The 18,578-nt window shown below is 45.0% G+C and overlaps 1 protein-coding gene across 1 annotated transcript in view; it reads left to right on the top strand.

The window, feature by feature from the left end:
• prr12b (proline rich 12b) overlaps positions 1–18,578 on the top strand; it is a 43,647-nt gene that overhangs the window by 8,943 nt on the left and 16,126 nt on the right. The window contains exons 2-6 of the mRNA XM_011478731.4: positions 2,196–2,347; positions 8,195–8,356; positions 8,491–12,890; positions 13,839–14,042; positions 15,494–15,577. Of these exons, the coding sequence (XP_011477033.1) occupies positions 2,196–2,347; positions 8,195–8,356; positions 8,491–12,890; positions 13,839–14,042; positions 15,494–15,577 (5,002 nt within the window). The remainder of the gene's footprint in view (positions 1–2,195; positions 2,348–8,194; positions 8,357–8,490; positions 12,891–13,838; positions 14,043–15,493; positions 15,578–18,578) is intronic.

Below are 18,578 nucleotides of genomic sequence, written 5' to 3'. Positions count from 1 at the left end.
CCAGACTTTTATTTTGAAAGCAGCTGTGAAACGCAGGTGCCGCCATCATGGATGAAGTTTGGACACACAGACATTTCTTGACCCCACAGAAGCTTGTGGGTCATGTGGCGTGGCAAACATCCATGAGGAGAATGCGAACCCCTCCCTCATTTTTTGAGATGTAGCCCTGTTTTGGCTCCAGTACACTGGCTGCCCCAGTCTCCCCTGAGATGCCCCGCCCACATCAGGGAAGTCGCAGAAGAATTAAAACAGCAAAGTTCACAGGTAAAGCCTGATCATGTGACGGCATCACGTGACGGCATCACGTGACGGCATCACGTGACGGCATCACGTGACGGCATCACGTGACGGCATCACGTGACGGCATCACGTGACGGCATCACGTGACGGCATCGTATGCTCACCTCCTGTTGTAGCTAACAAGGTTTGTTGCTCCCAGCTGCAGCAACACTTTTCGAATTCTTTGGTTCCAGTCGTTTGCCTGACTGGAGCGGCCTTTTGAGGCGCCACGCCTCATTGACGTTGTTTTATGAAGGCCTCATAAAAACATGTCACATCTTTAAAACGAACCATAACTTTGTAACGCATGTTTCAAACATTCATCCTATACATTTATAAATGTTTTCTGCAGACATTTGTCGTTGAGATTTCATGTAGAATGCATGGGTTCTATGCACGTCTTGCATGTTTCATGCGTGGTTCATGTATGTGTTGTAACAGTTATAAAGTGACGTGCATGTTTGAGGCAGCCGTGGTGCAGCGGTAGGGCGGTTGACCCATGATCGTAAGATTGCAGGTTCGATTCCCACCTTGCACACCTGTGTGGAAGTGTCCACCTTGCCTCTGGTGGAAGGTTAGCGCCAGTCTGAGTGAATGTGTCTGCAGAAAAGCGCTATATAAGTATATGCCATCTACCATTTAAGGTGTATCAGTGTGTTTTGCCTTTGTCTTACACGAGTTGTGTCATTGCTGTAAATTATGGGATAGCTGGTTATTCTTTTTATTTGATGTCTTTCTGTCCTGCTGGTTGATTGAATCTGCAGAGAAACTCCTCACTTCCGTGGATTCAAACGGACGTCATCTGTGCATCTTTGATCGGTCAAAGTTCAACCTGTTCAACCTGTCAACGCAGGTTCAATGGCCGTGCATTTTGTCTGTAAAGCCTGAAAACAGATCATGTGTAGCAATGTTTTGAACGCAGAAGCCCAAAATGCGCATTCATTCTCATTTGCATCAACTTTTCATCAAAAGTGTCTGGTTGAACGTGTGTTGCAGAGGGCGGCGTGATCCTAGCTTCAGAGTCAGACATGACGTCTGCACTCTAAACTGAAAAAGAGTGAATTCTTCAAATTGAGCTGAAGGCTCTGCCGCCCAGTCTAGTCTAGGAAATTCTGTGAGCAGATCCTGTCGGCTGAGAACAGAGTGTTCTATTTGGAAAATACAAAACCATGAACACTTTGAGATGAGCCGCAGCTTTTCTGTCCACAGCTTTGTATGTTTGAAGGTTTCTCTATCAGGCAGCAACGAAGAGAAACTGAAACTGGTGAAATATTCCCACATCTGTGTTCGCATCTGGAGATGATGATCAACAATAAAAGGAAACAAATGCTTGAGATGGGAACATGTTTTTCTGATAGTTAAATATGTCCATTATTACTTGGAATATATGCAAAAGTAAAACATTTTGGTAAAAATGGAGGAAATGTCCTGAACCTGGACACAAATGACCTCCTGAGGAGGAGGAGGAGGAGACAGCAGCAGCTGTGATGACAGACGGGTGGTGACCTGATGACTGCAGGGATCCAAAACTGTCTTAAGCTTGGAGTCTGTCCGTTCTGATGGGAGCAGAACCGGTTTGTTCCTGAGGAGATGGAGGAAGACTGAAGCCTGAGCAGATGTGGAGGTTTGATCCCTCCTGTTCCTGTAGGGAACGCTGAAGAGGCGGTTCTGTTCCGTTTTCAGACTCCACCATGTTTTTCTCAGGTTGTTTGTTTACTCCGAGGACCTTCACACCCACATTTTTCTACTCTTTTCACAAAAGACCTCCATGGATCTTCTGAAGGAGATGTTAATGCAGGAAACCTTCAGCTCCTGGTGGTCAAACTGCATCACAAACGCCTGAAATATGGCTTCATGTCTGTGTGTCTGCTGCTGCTGTGAGAGGAAGTCTAACCTGACAAACCTGTGCTCCTCAGCCTCATGTACGGCAGCTCCAGGTCATCCCACCCGGACTCAGAACTCCTCCACAGGCAGGCCTACGCCCCCCCTCACCCGCTTCAAGGCTATTCAACCAACCACCATCCAGGAAGACAAGGCGGAGGATGGGGCACTGCTGGTCGCACCATCGGTAAGGAGGGATGGAGGGAAAAACATCGCTCCGTTATTCCTTTTGTTTCTTTTAAGCTGTGGACTTTTCCACAAAAGTTGCAACTCCAGATCTGTTTTTATAGAATGGAAACACTAGAGCCGTTCAGATCAAAGAAAGTGAATTGGACCTCTGGTTTGAGGGAGAGAGGGGAGATTTACTGAAGAATAAATGAGATTTCATTCATTTACAGATAACAGCCTCATTGTTACCATGAAAGTTTTCAACTCCAGTTTTTGGAATTAGAGAGAAAGTCTGGATCATTTTCTGATCCTTTCTTTTGTTGTTTTTTTTTGGAAAAACAACTTTTTTTTAACTGAAAATAAGTATAAAGTAACTAAAAATAAAAATATACATTTGATAATAAACTCCAAGCTGCAGAGAAAACACATTTCTATTTCTTTAACCTCTATTTTACCAGGAAGTCCCTTTAGATAAAATCTCTTTTTCCAGAGAGACCTGCCCCCCCCCCCCCCCCCCCCCCACGCACAAAACAAACAGGTCGGGTACCGCCTTCCACACAGAGACGCTCACAGGTCCCTGTTTGCAAATCTGAAGTCTTTGGTGACAGATCCAATTCTGTCCTTTCACGTCAAGCCTTTCGTCTTCAAAGTCCGGGTTCAAATGAATCTTTCTTGGCCACAGATACTTCAAACAGCTTGTGGGGACATGATGTTGGTGATTCTGCATCCAAAGTGAGTCGTGATTTTCTATTTGAGTCCGGATGGTGACGTCCTGAAGAATAAAACCAGTGATCAGTGTCTGACACGTCAATGCAACTCAAGTCAGGCCATCGAGTCCAAGTCTCCATCCCTGAGACTCGGCCTTGTTCGCGTGTGCTGGTCCAGAGGCTGAGGGAAAGCAGAGGGAGGGGTCAGGAGGGGAATGTGTAAACTAGGGGTGCGTATCGGCAAGAGTCTGGAGATACCAATCGTAGAAAGGGAACAGTCAACATGGTCTGATTTCCACAACCAAATAGAATTGTTATAATTGCTATAATAGAATGAATGTGCCTTAACCAATAAGGTTCTAAAAGTATGATTGAGTAAATAAAGATATGTTTATTTTCAACATTAATGTAAATTCTCCAGAACTGTTAATTGGTTCCGGAGTCTGAACGGTGCTTCAAAAATAAAGGAAAAAACAAGCAAAACACTAATTCTTTCCAGAAAGTGATGATGATGATGAGGCAGCATGACAGGATGAAGGAGACGCTTTAACCTGGCTAAGACGCTTTGTGTCCATGACCGTCTGCAGCTCTGGATTTCACCAAGGATTATCAAATGAATATCACCATATTTTGCTGAAACTACGTTTTCCAACACCCCTAGTGTAAACCGTGGGGATGACTCTATGTGGCGCCCCCTGCAGGGGGCAGCTGAAAGGAAAAGCAGACTGTGAGCGTTCAGCGCCAGCTATTGCAGATGATAGTTTTATTGATCATCTAAGGGTGGCTGTAAGGGACATATGCAGAGGAGGCTTTAATGCAGAGAGGGCTGGACATGGAGAGCTGCCTCCAAACCCAGATCAACCATGAGGGGGGGGGGGGGGGGGGGTCTGAAGGGCTGCTGGAGGAAACCTGGGACTGTGTGAAGATGTCCTGTGCAAAGAGGAGGAAGACGCTGAGGCAGATCAGGTAGAGGGACCGCTAAGGCGGAACCGAGCTGGTGTGCTGGGTGGCAGAGAAGCAGCTGCAGTCAGACCCAAGCAGGAAATCACTTCTAGAATTTAGTCTCAATGTCAGTTTGGGGGGGGGTTACATTTTATTCACTTAAATATAAAAACTCGCTGCTCTTCTGGACCCATCCAAATCCCAGCAGGGTTGAAAATAATGTTGAAGTAAATCACACATTATCAGAAAAAACTGAATTTACATTCAAAGGAACAAATAGGACAAAGTATTTAAGTAAAAGAAGTACCTAAAGTAAAGAGTAACCAGTTACTTTTTTAGAAGGACCGACTGAAAAATATGAACTCCAGATTTCAAACGTGCTGAATGCTTGCAGTTCACCCACAACCATTTTAGCCTGCAGAGATCTTTATAAACGTCCCAACAGGAATATTTAAATTAATTATTAATATTATTAAAGTACTCAGCTGAAACGTTTAAACTCAAAATTCATGAATCAACAAGCACACCGGTTTGTGAAACAGGTTTTTCCATGAAAACACTTTTTTTCATTTTTAATCAGTTCAAATAAAAAAACAAAATAAAGAAATAAAATAAAAGTATAATAAAATAAAATGAATAAAACCTCTTTTATAACAGTGAGCTGCAGTGTCACAGTGCATCCATATAAAAAGAATGTCAACATCTTGGAAAGCAATCAACATGAAAGTGGAAAACAGCAAGCAAATCTATTCAGAATGGGTATCTCATCAGCTGTTGTGATCATTTCTCAGAGTTTGACCTCCCTTTGAATATTATTCCAGAAGTGTGTTTTGGTTTTCTCTATGAAACTTGCAGCTGTTGATGTCCAGAACTTTCCCTGAAACAGACGGATGGCTGTTGTTGAGATGACAGCGATGCTGTTTCAGCAGGAGGGACAGTCTGTCACATGACTGAGATCAAACCATTTCAGTTCAGGGCTTAACATTTAAAACACTTTGTGTATTTTTTTAACTTTTCCCTTTAAATACCTCTGTTGAATACACACAAATCAAGACAACTAAATATATGTTTATGTTTCTATCCCTATGATCCTCTGAAATAATCCCTCCACCTCCTTTTTCTAATCCTCCTGTTTAATGACACTTTAAGGAATTAACCCTAATTAAAAGAAACTTGTGAGGAATTTAGGCAGAAGTTGAGGCAGGTCCTGGGTGGTCAGGATGAGCTTCCAGAGGACTGGAAAACTACAGCAGAGATTATCAGGGAAACAGGTAGGAAGGTGCTAGGTGTGTCATCTGGAAAGAGGAAAGACGGTAAAGAGACTTGGTGGTGGAATGAGGAAGTACAGGAATGCGTCCAGAGGAAGAGGTTGGCTAAAAGGAAGTGGGATGTAGAAAGGACTGAGGAAGGTAGACAGGAGTACAAGGAAGCGCAGCGTAGAGTGAAGAGAGAGGTGGCAAAGGCCAAACAGAAAGCTTACGATGAGCTATATGACAGGTTAGACACAAAGGAAGGAGAGAAGGACTTGTACAGGCTAGCCAGACAGAGAGACAGAGATGGGAAGGACGTGCAACAGATAAGGGTGATTAAGGACAGAGATGGAAAGGTGCTAACAACCCAGGAGAGTGTACAGAAAAGATGGAAGGAGTATTTTGAGGAGCTGATGAACGAGGAAAATGACAGGGAAAGAAGGGAGGAAGATGTGGTTGTTGTGGAGCAGGAAGTAGCAGAGATTGGAAAGGATGAGGTTAGGAAGGCTCTGAAAAGGATGAACAGCGGAAAGGCCGTTGGTCCTGATGACGTACCTGTGGAGGTATGGAAGTGCCTAGGAGAGACAGCAGTGGAATTTCTAACAAGGTTGTTCAATAGGATTTTAGAGAGTGAGAAGATGCCTGAGGAATGGAGGAGAAGCGTTCTGGTCCCGATCTTTAAGAACAAGGGTGACATGCAGAACTGCAGCAACTATAGAGGAATAAAGTTGATGAGCCACACAATGAAGCTGTGGGAAAGAGTAGTGGAAGCCAGGCTTAGGAAGAAGGTGGAGATCTGTGAGCAGCAGTATGGTTTCATGCCCCGTAAGAGCACCACTGATGCCATTTTTGCTTTGAGAATGTTGATGGAAAAGTACAGAGAAGGTCAGAAGGAGCTGCATTGTGTGTTCGTAGATTTAGAGAAGGCGTATGACAGGGTGCCGAGGGAGGAGCTGTGGTACTGTATGAGGTCGTCTGGAGTGGCAGAGAAGTATGTCAGAGTAGTTCAGGACATGTATGAGAGAAGTATGACGGTGGTGAGATGTGCTGTAGGTCAGACAGAGGAGTTCAAGGTGGAGGTGGGACTACACCAAGGATCAGCTTTGAGTCCTTTTTTGTTTGCTATGCTGATGGACAGGCTGACAGACGAGGTCAGACAGGAATCTCCCTGGACAATGATGTTTGCGGATGACATTGTAATTTGCAGTGAGAGTAGAGAGCAGGTGGAGGAACAGCTAGAGAGGTGGAGGTTTGCTCTGGAAAGAAGAGGTATGAAGGTCAGTCGTAGTAAGACAGAATACATGTGTCTGAACGAGAGGGATCAAGGTAGAAGCGTTAGGTTACAGGGGGCTGAGGTGAAGAAGGTGCAGGAGTTTAAGTACTTGGGGTCAACAGTCCAGTGTGATGGGGATTGTGGAAAAGAGGTGAAGAGGCGAGTGCAGGCAGGTTGGAGCGGTTGGAGGAAAGTGTCAGGAGTGTTGTGTGACAGAAAAGTGCCAGCAAGACTCAAAGGAAAGGTGTACAAGACAGTGGTGAGACCAGCTCTGCTCTATGGGTTAGAGACGGTAGCAGTGAGACAGAGACAAGAGGCTGAGATGGAGGTAGCAGAGATGAAGATGTTGAGGTTCTCCTTAGGAGTGACCAGGTTAGACAGGATAAGGAACGAGTACATCAGAGGGACGGCTCATGTTGCCTGTGTTAGCGACAAAGTCAGAGAAGCCAGACTGAGATGGTTTGGACATGTTCAGAGGAGGGATAGTGGATACATTGGTAGAAGGATGTTGGAGATGGAGCTGCCTGGCCGGAGGGCAAGAGGACGGCCAAAGAGGAGATATATGGATGTCTTAACAGAGGACATGAAGTTGGCTAACGTTAGGGTAGAAGATGTTCATGATAGAGTGAGGTGGAAAAGGATGATTCGCTGTGGCGACCCCTGATGGGAAAAGCCGAAAGAGAAAGAAGAAGGAATTAACCCTAATAATTAAGTTTTTTAGTCTATTTACAAAAAACGGACTTTCTATGTGATCCATAGTAGACAAATGCAGTTTGGATTGGAATGAAATCCTGGAAAATGTGCAGAAAAACTGTTGGCTGATGAAAAAGCTTTTTTTCCTCTTTGACCTCTGACTTCAATTAATGTAATACTTCTGTCTGTAAAAAGGAAAGTTGGTCTTTTTTCTGTATTTTACTACATTTAACTCAGTTTCCACTTTTGTTTTGCTCAGCCGAGTCCCTGTTTTTTTAAGTTTTGCTTTTTTACAAAACATTTGAAGAAACGTTTGATGTTTTAATGTGAACATTTGGGGTGCAAACTGCAACAACTTTGAAAAGTTAAGAAGGGAAAACTGTAATCAAACACTGCTGTTACATAAGACGTGGTTTGATTCTGTGATGCAGTCAGAGTCCAAAATGCATCAAAAGATTTGTATTTATTCATTGAGAAAATATCATCACTTTAAAATGAAAGTAGAACTGTAAAACCTTGTTGTTTTCTCTGAAAATACCTCAAACATTCTGGCCTGCAGTTTTGTCAGGCTTTGAACCCGCAGCAGGGACATAAACGTCATGCTCCACTTCCTTGTTTTGGGTTCTGAAGGTGCAATGTGCGCTCCTCTGAACGGGATAAAAGACGTCTTCAGGGCATCAGTGGCGTGGATGTTGTGTTTGAAAACACTCAGCTCTCATGTGGACCCCAATGGTTTCATTTGTCTTTTGCAGGTAAACTAGTCAGAAAACAGTTGGTCCTTTGTGACGAATTTGTTTCTAAAACAGGAAGTACCTTCGTGCCATTTGAAAGGGACTGAACATGGACAGTCTGTGTTCGACATCTGCATCTGGGATCATGGATGGGACAAAACTACTCTGACTTTGTGATGGGATTTGGGGAATCTATCAAATAAACTGTAAAATTATGACGGGAGAACCTCTGTCTGGGATTTGACCTTTGCTCTTGTTCCGTATTTGCAGGTCTGTCAGGCCTGTTTGATGCCAGCCTCCATCATGCTGGCCCCTCGGCCCCTGACCCCTCTGTCATGAACCTGATTTCCGCTCTGGACTCCCGCGGTCCACAGTCTGCACCCCCCGCTTCCTCCCTCCTCTCTCAGTTTCGTAATCCCACCTGGCAAACCGGTGAGTTTCCAGTGATGAAAGACCTTCAAGAACACCACTTACATTTTTTTCTACAAAGTTCATTGCAAAAAATGAAAGTTGTGTTGACACTGAAACTGTACCTGCAGCTCAAATGCTTTACCTGTGTCCTGCAGGTATGCACACGCCGGCCCCAGCAGACCTCTTCATTGCTGGGACACTCCCAGGTTCCAGTTCCTTCCCCTCCTCCTCAGCCCTCTCAGCGTACCAACCTCCTGGCTCCTTTTCTGGACGATCTTTCACTCCCTCGCTGTCCTTACAGGATGCCCCCACATACAGCCCATCCTCCAGCAGTTTGGTTTCTCCCCATGATTCTTTGCTGCACATGAAAACACCGTCCCAGTCCAGCCTGGGCTTTGATCGCTTGTTACCGTCTCAGAGTGCCGCATACAGGGGTTCCCATGAGCCTTCAGTTCCTCCTCACGCCCAAACTCCTTCCTCCTCCTCCAGCTGTCACTTGCCATCCCCCAAATTCAACCTGTTATCCTCCCATCTCCACAATCGCTCCTCTCAGCTCTATAATACTTCCATGTTTTCTTCATCTCCAGGCCTCCCCCCTGCACCTTCCTCCCAGTCCCAAACTCCCTCAGAGATGGCGATTTCTCGGCATGACAGTGTGATCAAGCATTACCAGCGCTCCTCACCTGCCCAGTCCTCAGCCCTGCAGCAATATGCCAGTTATGGTGGATCATCAGAATACCACCAGGCTGTCAGCCACCACAGGCATGCTGGGGTGTCCTGCAGTCCTCTAGGGGAACAGAGCCCCCCTACTGACCCCAAATTATCACCACAGATGGAATCCCAAACCTACTCCCCAATTATCCCGACTCCCTACTCATCTTCGTCCTCTGGTCATTCTGCTTCCTCTTTATCTGTCACAAAGGGAACCAAATCTTCAAGCTCCACCAGTGGCTACTCCTCCTCTGGCTCAGCATCATCCTCTTCCCAAAACCCCCACACTCCACCATCAGCATCCTCCACTTCTTCTTCATGCTCCTCTAGTTCCAAAACAAGCAACAGCTCCTTTTCTGTTCCGTCTTGTCAGCAGCTGCCCTCTCAGTCCGCCACAGCACCACCACCCCAATCTGGGGTGTCGTCTACACTTATGCAACATACAGCTGCCAAACAATGTTTGTCCAGCCATGCCTCTCAATCTGTGGCCAAATCAGGTGCAAGCCTGTCAGACAGCACACATCCCCAACACCATTCCCAGCCCTACTCCCCCAATCAGCCTCCTTCTACACATATTACCCAACCCTACAGAGACTTCAGCTCACCTCACACCCAAGACATGAGCACCACGGCAGGGTCTTCAGGGGGAAAGGTGTTCACTGGGGTACCTCCAGGAGGACGCTCTTTCTCTGCTGAAATCATCTACGAGGACTCCAGTTTTTGCTCAACTTCTCTCAAGAGATCAAGCAGTCCGTCTCTAGGATACGGGAGTGAATCAGCGGGCAGTGGACATGCATCAAGTGTTGCTGCCCACAGCAGTGGAGTTGGATCGGCAGGATCAGGGAGTGGGGCTGCTAGCATTGGTAATGAAAGCAATGGCTCATTCCATCCACCTGATTGTAGTACCTCACCATCTGTCACTTCTGCCCTCACGCACCCTGCGTTGCCCTCCCCTGCTGCCAATGAATGTCTTTCACAGTCCCCTGGAGCCCCTGGGTCTGCAAAATACCTGCCCCCTATCCTATCTTCTGCCTTCATGTCCTCACCACAAGGATTTCAAAATCCAAGCCAAACCTACCACTCAACCCCGTCAACGCCCAAGACAGAAACAAATTTGCTGGCAATTGATCGGTCCAGAGACGAGGAAGAGAGCAGTGACTTCCTAATCCACCACCTGCTGAATACTCAGAGCTCAAGCCCACATCTCTCTCAGCTTCACTCACGTCCACAGCAGCTGCCCCAATCTCTGTCTCAGAGCAGGTATGGGGAGGGCAAAGGAATGACTTATGACCTTGAAAAGGCTTCAGACGAGCACTACCACGCTCAGAGCGTCATTCGCACTGGTAATGCCACCAGCAGTTCAGGGCCTGCAACGTCAACTTGTGACACAGCAAGCGTCTCAAACAGACACTTGGAAACATCTCAGATGAAACAGCAGACCAAGATAGGGCTGGCCATACCAAACAGCACTGCTGGGGTGTTGCGAGGGGCTGAACCTGTATCACACTCCCAGCACAACGAATTGGGTTCTGTTGTTCACTATGGAAGAGGGGACCTCTATCCGCAACACTCACATTCTCAGCACTCTCATCACACGTCACACATTTCCTCCCATTCCCAGCAGCACACTCAACATCCCCAACAAATATCCCAACACTCTCAACATTCCCAACAAAGCCTTTCAGGTTCCCACTCTCGCAGCAACTCCCACGTGGAGCTTAACAAGCCTTCAAATGCAAGCGACAACAGCTATCTGTGCAACACACCTAGTATTCAACAGGCTCAACAAAACCAAGCCCCCCATTCTCTGATGGATTCATCACCAAATCCTCCTCACCCATCTCAGAGCTCATTGATCTCCCATAACACCCACAGCAAGATGGAGTCCCAGCAATCTCTTTCAAAGCAGCACTCTCTGAATCAGGCAGGCATGGTAGTGGGTTCATCTGGAGGAGTGGGACCACTGGGGTTGGAATCCCACTCTCAAAGCCACTCCTCACAACTGCAACTCCACCTTCAGAACCAGAGTGTTGACACCTGCTTCAACCTTGCTGGCCAACCAAGAAACCCCACGCAAACCAACCAAAACTCATTGTCTTCTCTAGACATGTTGGAACAGTCTCTCTCCTGTGCCAACAGTATGGAAAGTGGAGGACCTCTGGACACAGGTGGGACAGGGGTGACTATTCCTTTAAGGAAAGATGATGGTGAAGAGAGGCCTAGACAGCATCACAAGCTTACACCCCACCATCAGTCGCAACAAAAAGGGGCCGACATTCACGATTTTCTCGCAGAACCAGATATGAGTCTCTCCCCATCGTCACACCTTCATTGCCTCAACCAGCCTCCAGTTCATGCACAGTCACATGGCCCCCACGATCAACAAACACTCACTCACCACCAGATGACACATGCTCAGATGTCTCACCATCACCCCCACCAAATAGCAGCAAACATGGGGACCCCCCAACAAACCCAGCAACCACAACCAATAGAGCATGAAGCCCAGCTGTCGCACTCCCAGGTAGATCAGCTCAAACAGCCCCAGTTTGACTCAATGACTGTGGCAGATAAAGTAGGACCGCATCAAGGCCAGCAGCAGCGGTATCCACCAATGACATCCATCTGCTTTCCAGATTCTCTACTGCAGGATGAAGGGCGGGCTTTTTTCCCTGAGATGGAGGACATCTTTTGCTCATCAGAGTTTAAGTCGAGCTGTGTCGGGGACTGTAGGGCAGGGCAGATTGGTCGGGACAGCCTCAGTCAAGCACGTCAGTGTGTGAAGTCCGGAGGGACTGGGGAAGATTACGGCGTGGTGGGTTCTCCCTCTGATCAAAGTTATGGACAGTACTGCCATAACATGCTGGGACAAGGCGGTGGCAATCTCCACTTAGACCTCGACTCTCTGAAAACCCATGAGCTTCCATCCACAGTGAACACCGAACAGCTGGGTCTGATCCAATCCCAAACTCCCACTCTTGGATTAGGTTCAGGGGAGAGCTCAGTCAGCAAAATGATGGGGGCTGTTGGTGGCAGTTCCAACACAAGTGGTCTGACTTCTCCTATTTTCTGTTCCACGCGTCCCAAAAAACTGCTAAAGACCAGCTCATTCCATCTGCTCAAACAGCGGCGTGAGCCGCAACCCCAGACAAAGAAAAACTATGCCCAAGAGTATGAGTTTGAGGATGATGAAGATAAAGCTGACGTGCCAGCAGACATTCGACTCAACACGCGACGCCTCCCTGACTTATTACCTGACTTGGTGTCAAGTTGCAGGAGGGGTGGAGGTGCATCGGGGGTCAGCGGGTTCAATCCAGTCATAGGTGACTTGGACTTTTGCCGTGCTTCCAGTTACTCTTCCCTTGGAAACCCTCCACAACTCCCCCCCCATGATGGTCCTAAGAAAAGAGGGCGAAAACCAACAAAACCAAAACGGGAAGGCCCTCCTCGCCCACGAGGTAGGCCACGCATACGCCCCCTTCCAGAGCCCCCTTACTGCAGAGGCTTGACGGGATCAGTGGCTGGCGAAACGAGAAGGGGCCGTGGGCGGGGTCGAGGGCGTGGCAGACGAGAGGAAGGCCTGGTTAAGACTCACCGAGATGTCAACAAAACACAAAGCCTCCCATATCAGCATCAACAACAGTTTAACTCACAGGCCAATCTCCAACACCCACCACCATACAGCCAGCACGCAGACCGCCATCAAGCTGCGCACCAGCAACCGCAGCACCACCTGTACCAACAGTCGCAGGGTTCCTGCTCTCACCATCAGCTTCACCCTCAGCAGCATTATCAACAACAGCAGCCAGCCCCTCAGGAACAAAATGTAGTCGCACCTATCAAGGTAATCAGGGTCCAAGGAAGCTGTGTGAATTTTGTTGTGCTGTGATTGGCTGAGAGGCGGAATCACCGTAACATGATTGAACAAGTAACCACGTTGAAAAGGAGCACTAGAAAAGATGATGTCATTATTTTAGAAAGACGCATCCTTTTGTGAAGTATTACTGCATAAAACCTCAGATCTGAGAAATATTTGGTCCTTTTAAAGTACGTTCTGAATTACTATTATGTTCGTGTAGCACTCACTTCCTGTTTAGTGTGGAACTTCCTGTAATTCTCAGCCAATCACGGTATGAGAAATTGTCTTGCTGTTTTAGTGTGAACCACACATGGTCGCCGTGAACGCACCACTAGATGAGACACAGAGGAAGGACGCCTCTTCAACAAATATATCTGCCTTCAGCTGAATACTTTAACTAATGAAACATTTTCTGTCAAAGTATGATCATTTTACCAAATCCAAACTTGTATTCACAGAGAAAAGACCACAGACTTTGAGGTTTTACTCCTTCAGGAGTATCTATTGGTCAGCATGTTGCTGCGGTGGGCGGAGCAAACTCCGGCCAACGTGACCATTTCACTTCATTTTTACTGTTCATAATTCTCTGGTTGTTGTCAGTGGTTATCTGTTCCTTGTGTGCATGTCTATGTGGTGACCTCTGCCCTCCCCATGACAGCTGGGATGGGCCTCTGCGACCCTTGTGACCCCTCTCAGCAAAAAACAGATTCAGACGATATCTGAAGGAAAGAGGGAAAGAACCAGGGGAACGTTCTTACAAACGAATGAAGCAGAGAAAAACAAGTGAAGATTTGACTAAAAGCAAACTTTTTAAATGATTACAGTCAGCCAAACTCAGAACAGTGAAGACGTGAACTGGATGACCAGAACACAGATGATACATATGTCCTGAAGCTCAGTGACAGATTTGCCTCCTACATCTGTGTGTTCCAGATCAAGCTGCCCTTCTCCACCATTGCCCCGTCAGAGTCCCTGCTGAGGACAGACTCTCTGTCCAGCAGCGAGCCCGTTCTGTCCGATGGCTCGCTGGGCTCGGCTCCGTCTCTGGGCCTGAGTCCTGGACCCAGCAGCGCCATGGAAATCAGCAGGAGCGACCTGGACCAGACTCAGGACGAGCAGCAGCACAGAGCTGGAGAGGTAATGAGCAAACGGGACGGATGACAATCGTCTTTGACGGACACGTCTCAGCAAACTTCAGCTTTAGCTGCAGATTCAGACATTCCTACGGTCAAATGCTGGTTTGCTATGAAAGAATCAGCTCCAACCTAAAACAGAAGTTATTTTTCTGAATAATTCAGAATAAATAAAACAGAAACGACTGACAGGAACACAGATCATGAGTGGAAAGACATTTCCTGTTTGTTGTTTTCTTGATTTCTTTCTTTTTATTTTTTCAGTTGGCCATCAAGAGGGCGGAATGTGTGTGAGACATGAGACGGTTAGGTTTTAAAGACGGGAAAAGGAAAATAAGACTTTTGTTTATGGGGGAAAAAAGACTTTAACAGGAAAACATCAGATCAGCAACACGATCAAACATTTTAATAGACAACAGCAATATTTATGAAAGCACAATATTGAGCTTTTTTGTCAAAATCCAAAATGATGATGCGTTTAGGAATGTGTGGATTAATACCATTTTGAACCTGATCTTTGGATTTCACTTGAAACCAAATCAGGGAAATGGAAGAAAAACGACAATCAGTTCAGACTGAAATTGAATTCATTTTAGTTCAGTCCATTGAGAAAACGTCATTGAAGCAAAGACGTCGGAGGTCTGAGCTCAAAGCGCTTACAGTGTCTCCATTATTCATTCATACTTGGTGATGGTAGCTATGGTTGTAGCCACAGCTGCCCCGGGGCAGACTGACAGAGGCGTGGCTGCCCGTTGGCGCCTACGGCCCCTCTGACCATCACCGGGACATCCATACACATTCACACACCAGTGGAGCCACACTGGAGGCAGGGAGGGTGGAGTGTCTCACCCAAGGACACAACGACAGTTGATTGGAGGGAAGTGGGGATCAAACCGCTGACACTTCAATCATTGGACGACCCGCTCAACCACCTGAGCCACTGCTGGTCAAAGGTTGTAGTGCAAGCGGACAGATCAACACAGCTGTACGTTGATGTGGACGCGCTGGTGCGTTCAAGGTCACTTTGGCTGTATGGTCAAAGCAGAACTGTACTGGGGAGTCTGTGAGACGTGCTTTTCCTCCATCTGGTTGATTCGGAGGCTTTTTGCTTCGTCTCCATGTGGAATGTGTGGGTGCAGATGCTGCAGCTCACAAGACGACTTCAACTTTATGTTTCCTGCTGGAGGGAAGGAAAGCCAGTTACCTCAGCAACAGTGAATGTCTGCAGTCAGTAGAATGGCTGCACGTTCCAAATAAAGTGGCAGAAATGCACGCTGGCTGAGCTGCATGCACTAGAACCAGCTTCCTGTCAGCGGGAGCGCTCTGTACGGCCGGGGGTTAGTAAAGGCCTGAACTCCAGGCTGAAAGCGGAGACGAGCATCTGGTCAAAGGAACCAGGTGAGCACGTCTCCACCAAACGCAGCTCAGTTGCAGCTTTGTCTCATGTTGACGCAGGTGATGATGGAGGAATGGAAGAAAGAAGCCGACGATGCTCTGAATCCAGACGACTGGGCTGCTGTGCACAAGCTGGCCTCTTCTGTAAGTAGTCTGCAAAATTACCCAACCAGGACCTTTATATATAATTCAGGCCGCAGCTCTCCTGTAAGCAGATTCACACCTCAGGTTCCTCTGGTACCTGGCTTACACCGACCTGGAAACAGGTTTTCATCAGGAGTATTTTCATTAGAAACCAAAGCACAAAGCTGGAGTCTCTGCTAAAGTACAGGGGTGATATTCTTGTGCCTTTTAAGACACATTTGCCTGATTTAAGCGGTGGAGAGGAGGAGGTTTTAGCTGACTGACAGCCAGCTCTTTCTGACTGAGAGGAAAGAGGAGAGATGCCTGTTACCACGGCAGCTGTTGCCACAGTTACTGCATTTTTACGCTCAGGACCTTTACTGCCACCTGCTGTTCCCTCGGCTTTATTGATTATTGATTACTGTCTGGACGCCAACATAAAACATTCCCACCTGGAGCTGAAAACCAGAAGGGTTTGATTGGGACAAGAACGCTTTAACTGTTGGGTTTCTGATGCAGAAAACAGACATTTTCCACCTGGAACTCCGTGTTCAGAAGGAGACAGAACATCTGGGACACTTTTAGAAAAGTTTGTCCACTGAAGCTTAAACTTATTAACATATTACTACAAAAATAATAATAATACAAATAATGATAATTTTTATTATTATTTTTATTATTATTATTACAATATTAAACCAATAAATGTTATAGAGAATAATGTGAAAGGCAACTATTGATTTGATCCTACAGTTTGGATTACACTGAAATTCTAAATTCCATTTTTATTTGTCACATCCATTTACTGTACACACATAGTACAACATGCAGTGAAATAGTAGTAGTAGTAGTAGTCTTTTTTTATTTTGGACTAGTGAAACAAATGTAAAATAACAGAATAAGACAAGAACGAGACAAAACTTACAAAAACAAGAAAAAGACAAGTAAATTATACAAAACAAAACAAAACAAAATGATATAAACACCAGTCCAAAAGGGAGTGAGAAGAAGAAAAATCTTATAAACTCTCACCCCCCTTTACCCTAAGCCCTTACTTTCCCACCATCAGAGTCCAGTGCCCTACCCAAGTGTATATGTACATATATACATGTAATTTTCATTTCCAAACAACATACAAATGAATAACAAAACGTATTGTCAAAGTATGCAGATTTATAAATGCTGACATTCTGTATTTTTTTGTATTTGCACATATTTATCCATGATCATCTTCCTGTATCTATATTTAAATTCTTTTATGTTTGGACATTGTTTCAAGCATTTACTGGTTCTGTTCCACAACTTCACTCCACAAATTGAAACACAGAATCTCTTTTTATTTGTACGTGCTTTATGTATGACAAATGTATCTTTTTCCCTAAAATTGTATTTTTCCTCTTTTGTAATAAATAACCTTTGGATATTTGTGGGTAATAAGTTGTTTTTGGCCTTGAATATTATTTGAGCGGTACAATACTCTACTAGATCGTAAAATTTGAGTAATTTTGATTCTATGAATAATTTATTTGTGTGCTCAAGGTAACTGACTTTGTGTATGATTCGTATTGCTCTCTTCTGAAGTATTGAAAGTGAATGTAACGTTGTTTTATAGTTGTTCCCCCAAACCTCTACACAATAAGAAAAATATGGTAAAACTAATGTACAGTATAACATGTGGAGTGATTTGTGGTCCAGAACCAGTTTAGCTTTATTTAAGACAGAAATACTTCTGGATAGTTTAGCTTGTATGTAGCTAATATGTGCTTTCCAGGTTAGTTTGTCATCAATTAAGACCCCAAGAAATTTATTTTCATAAATTCTTTCAAGTTTCACCCCATTTATGTGCATGTCAATGTCAATATTTTTACCCTTATGGTGACCAAATAACATCATTTTTGTTTTACTTAAATTTAGTGAAAGCTTATTTACATCAAACCACAGCTTCAGTTTTTCCATCTCCTTCTTAACAATTTCAATGAGTTGCTGCAAATCATCCCCATCACAAAACACATTAGTATCATCAGCAAATAGAACTAGCCGTAATTTGTTAGAAACCTGAAATAAATCATTTATATATATAATAAACAATATTGGTCCCAGAACCGACCCCTGAGGGACACCACAAACAATGTCCAAACATTGGGAACAAGCACCATCAACCTTTACAAACTGCTTTCTATTGCTCAAATAGCTTCTGATCCAGTCTAGCACTAACCCCCTAATGCCATACCGATCCAATTTATGAATTAATATACAGTGGTTAATTGTGTCGAAAGCTTTTTTTAAGTCAATAAATACCCCGATTACATGTTTTTTATTATCAATAGCATTTGTTATATTTTCTATTACATTCATCAGGGCCAGTGATGTTGATCGATTTGACCTGAACCCATACTGTCCTTCGTCCAGTATCTTGTGCTTTTCGATGAAAGAGTTTAATCGGGTTATGAAAATTTTTTCCAAAATCTTTGATAACTGCGGTAACATAGAAACTGGCCTATAGTTTGTGAAGTGATGCTTGTTCCCGGTTTTGTACAATGGTATAACTTTTGCAATTTTCATTTGATTAGGAAATGAACCTGTTTGGAATGATAAATTGAAGATATATTCTAACGGTTTCAGAATTCCACTGATTACTGTTTTCACCAAGGCCATATCAATGCCATTAACATCAGTAGAGAGTTTACCCTTCATTCCTCTCACGGTCTTTAATATTTCATTTTCAGTTACTGGGTTAAGAAACATGCTACTGGGATTTCTGTCAATTAACATTTGCACATCCTTTCTAAATGTTCCTGGATCCGGGATTTGCTTTTCTAACTCAGGTCCCACGTTTACAAAGAAATCATTAAATCTTTTAGCAATCTCTTCCCTTTGATCTATTTCTTCACTCTTACTAATAAAATACTTTGGATAGGAGTCTTCCTTGTTACCCTTTCTTAGAATAGTATTAAGTATGCCCCATGTTTTTTTGATATTACTTTTGTTTTCCTCTAAAAGTTTTCCATAATATTCCTTCTTG

This window comes from Oryzias latipes, chromosome 8, assembly GCF_053564925.1.
Source record: "Oryzias latipes strain Hd-rR chromosome 8, Olatipes_Hd-rR_3.1".
Lineage (NCBI taxonomy): Eukaryota > Metazoa > Chordata > Actinopteri > Beloniformes > Adrianichthyidae > Oryzias > Oryzias latipes.
This window is presented reverse-complemented; position numbering and strand designations above follow the sequence as displayed.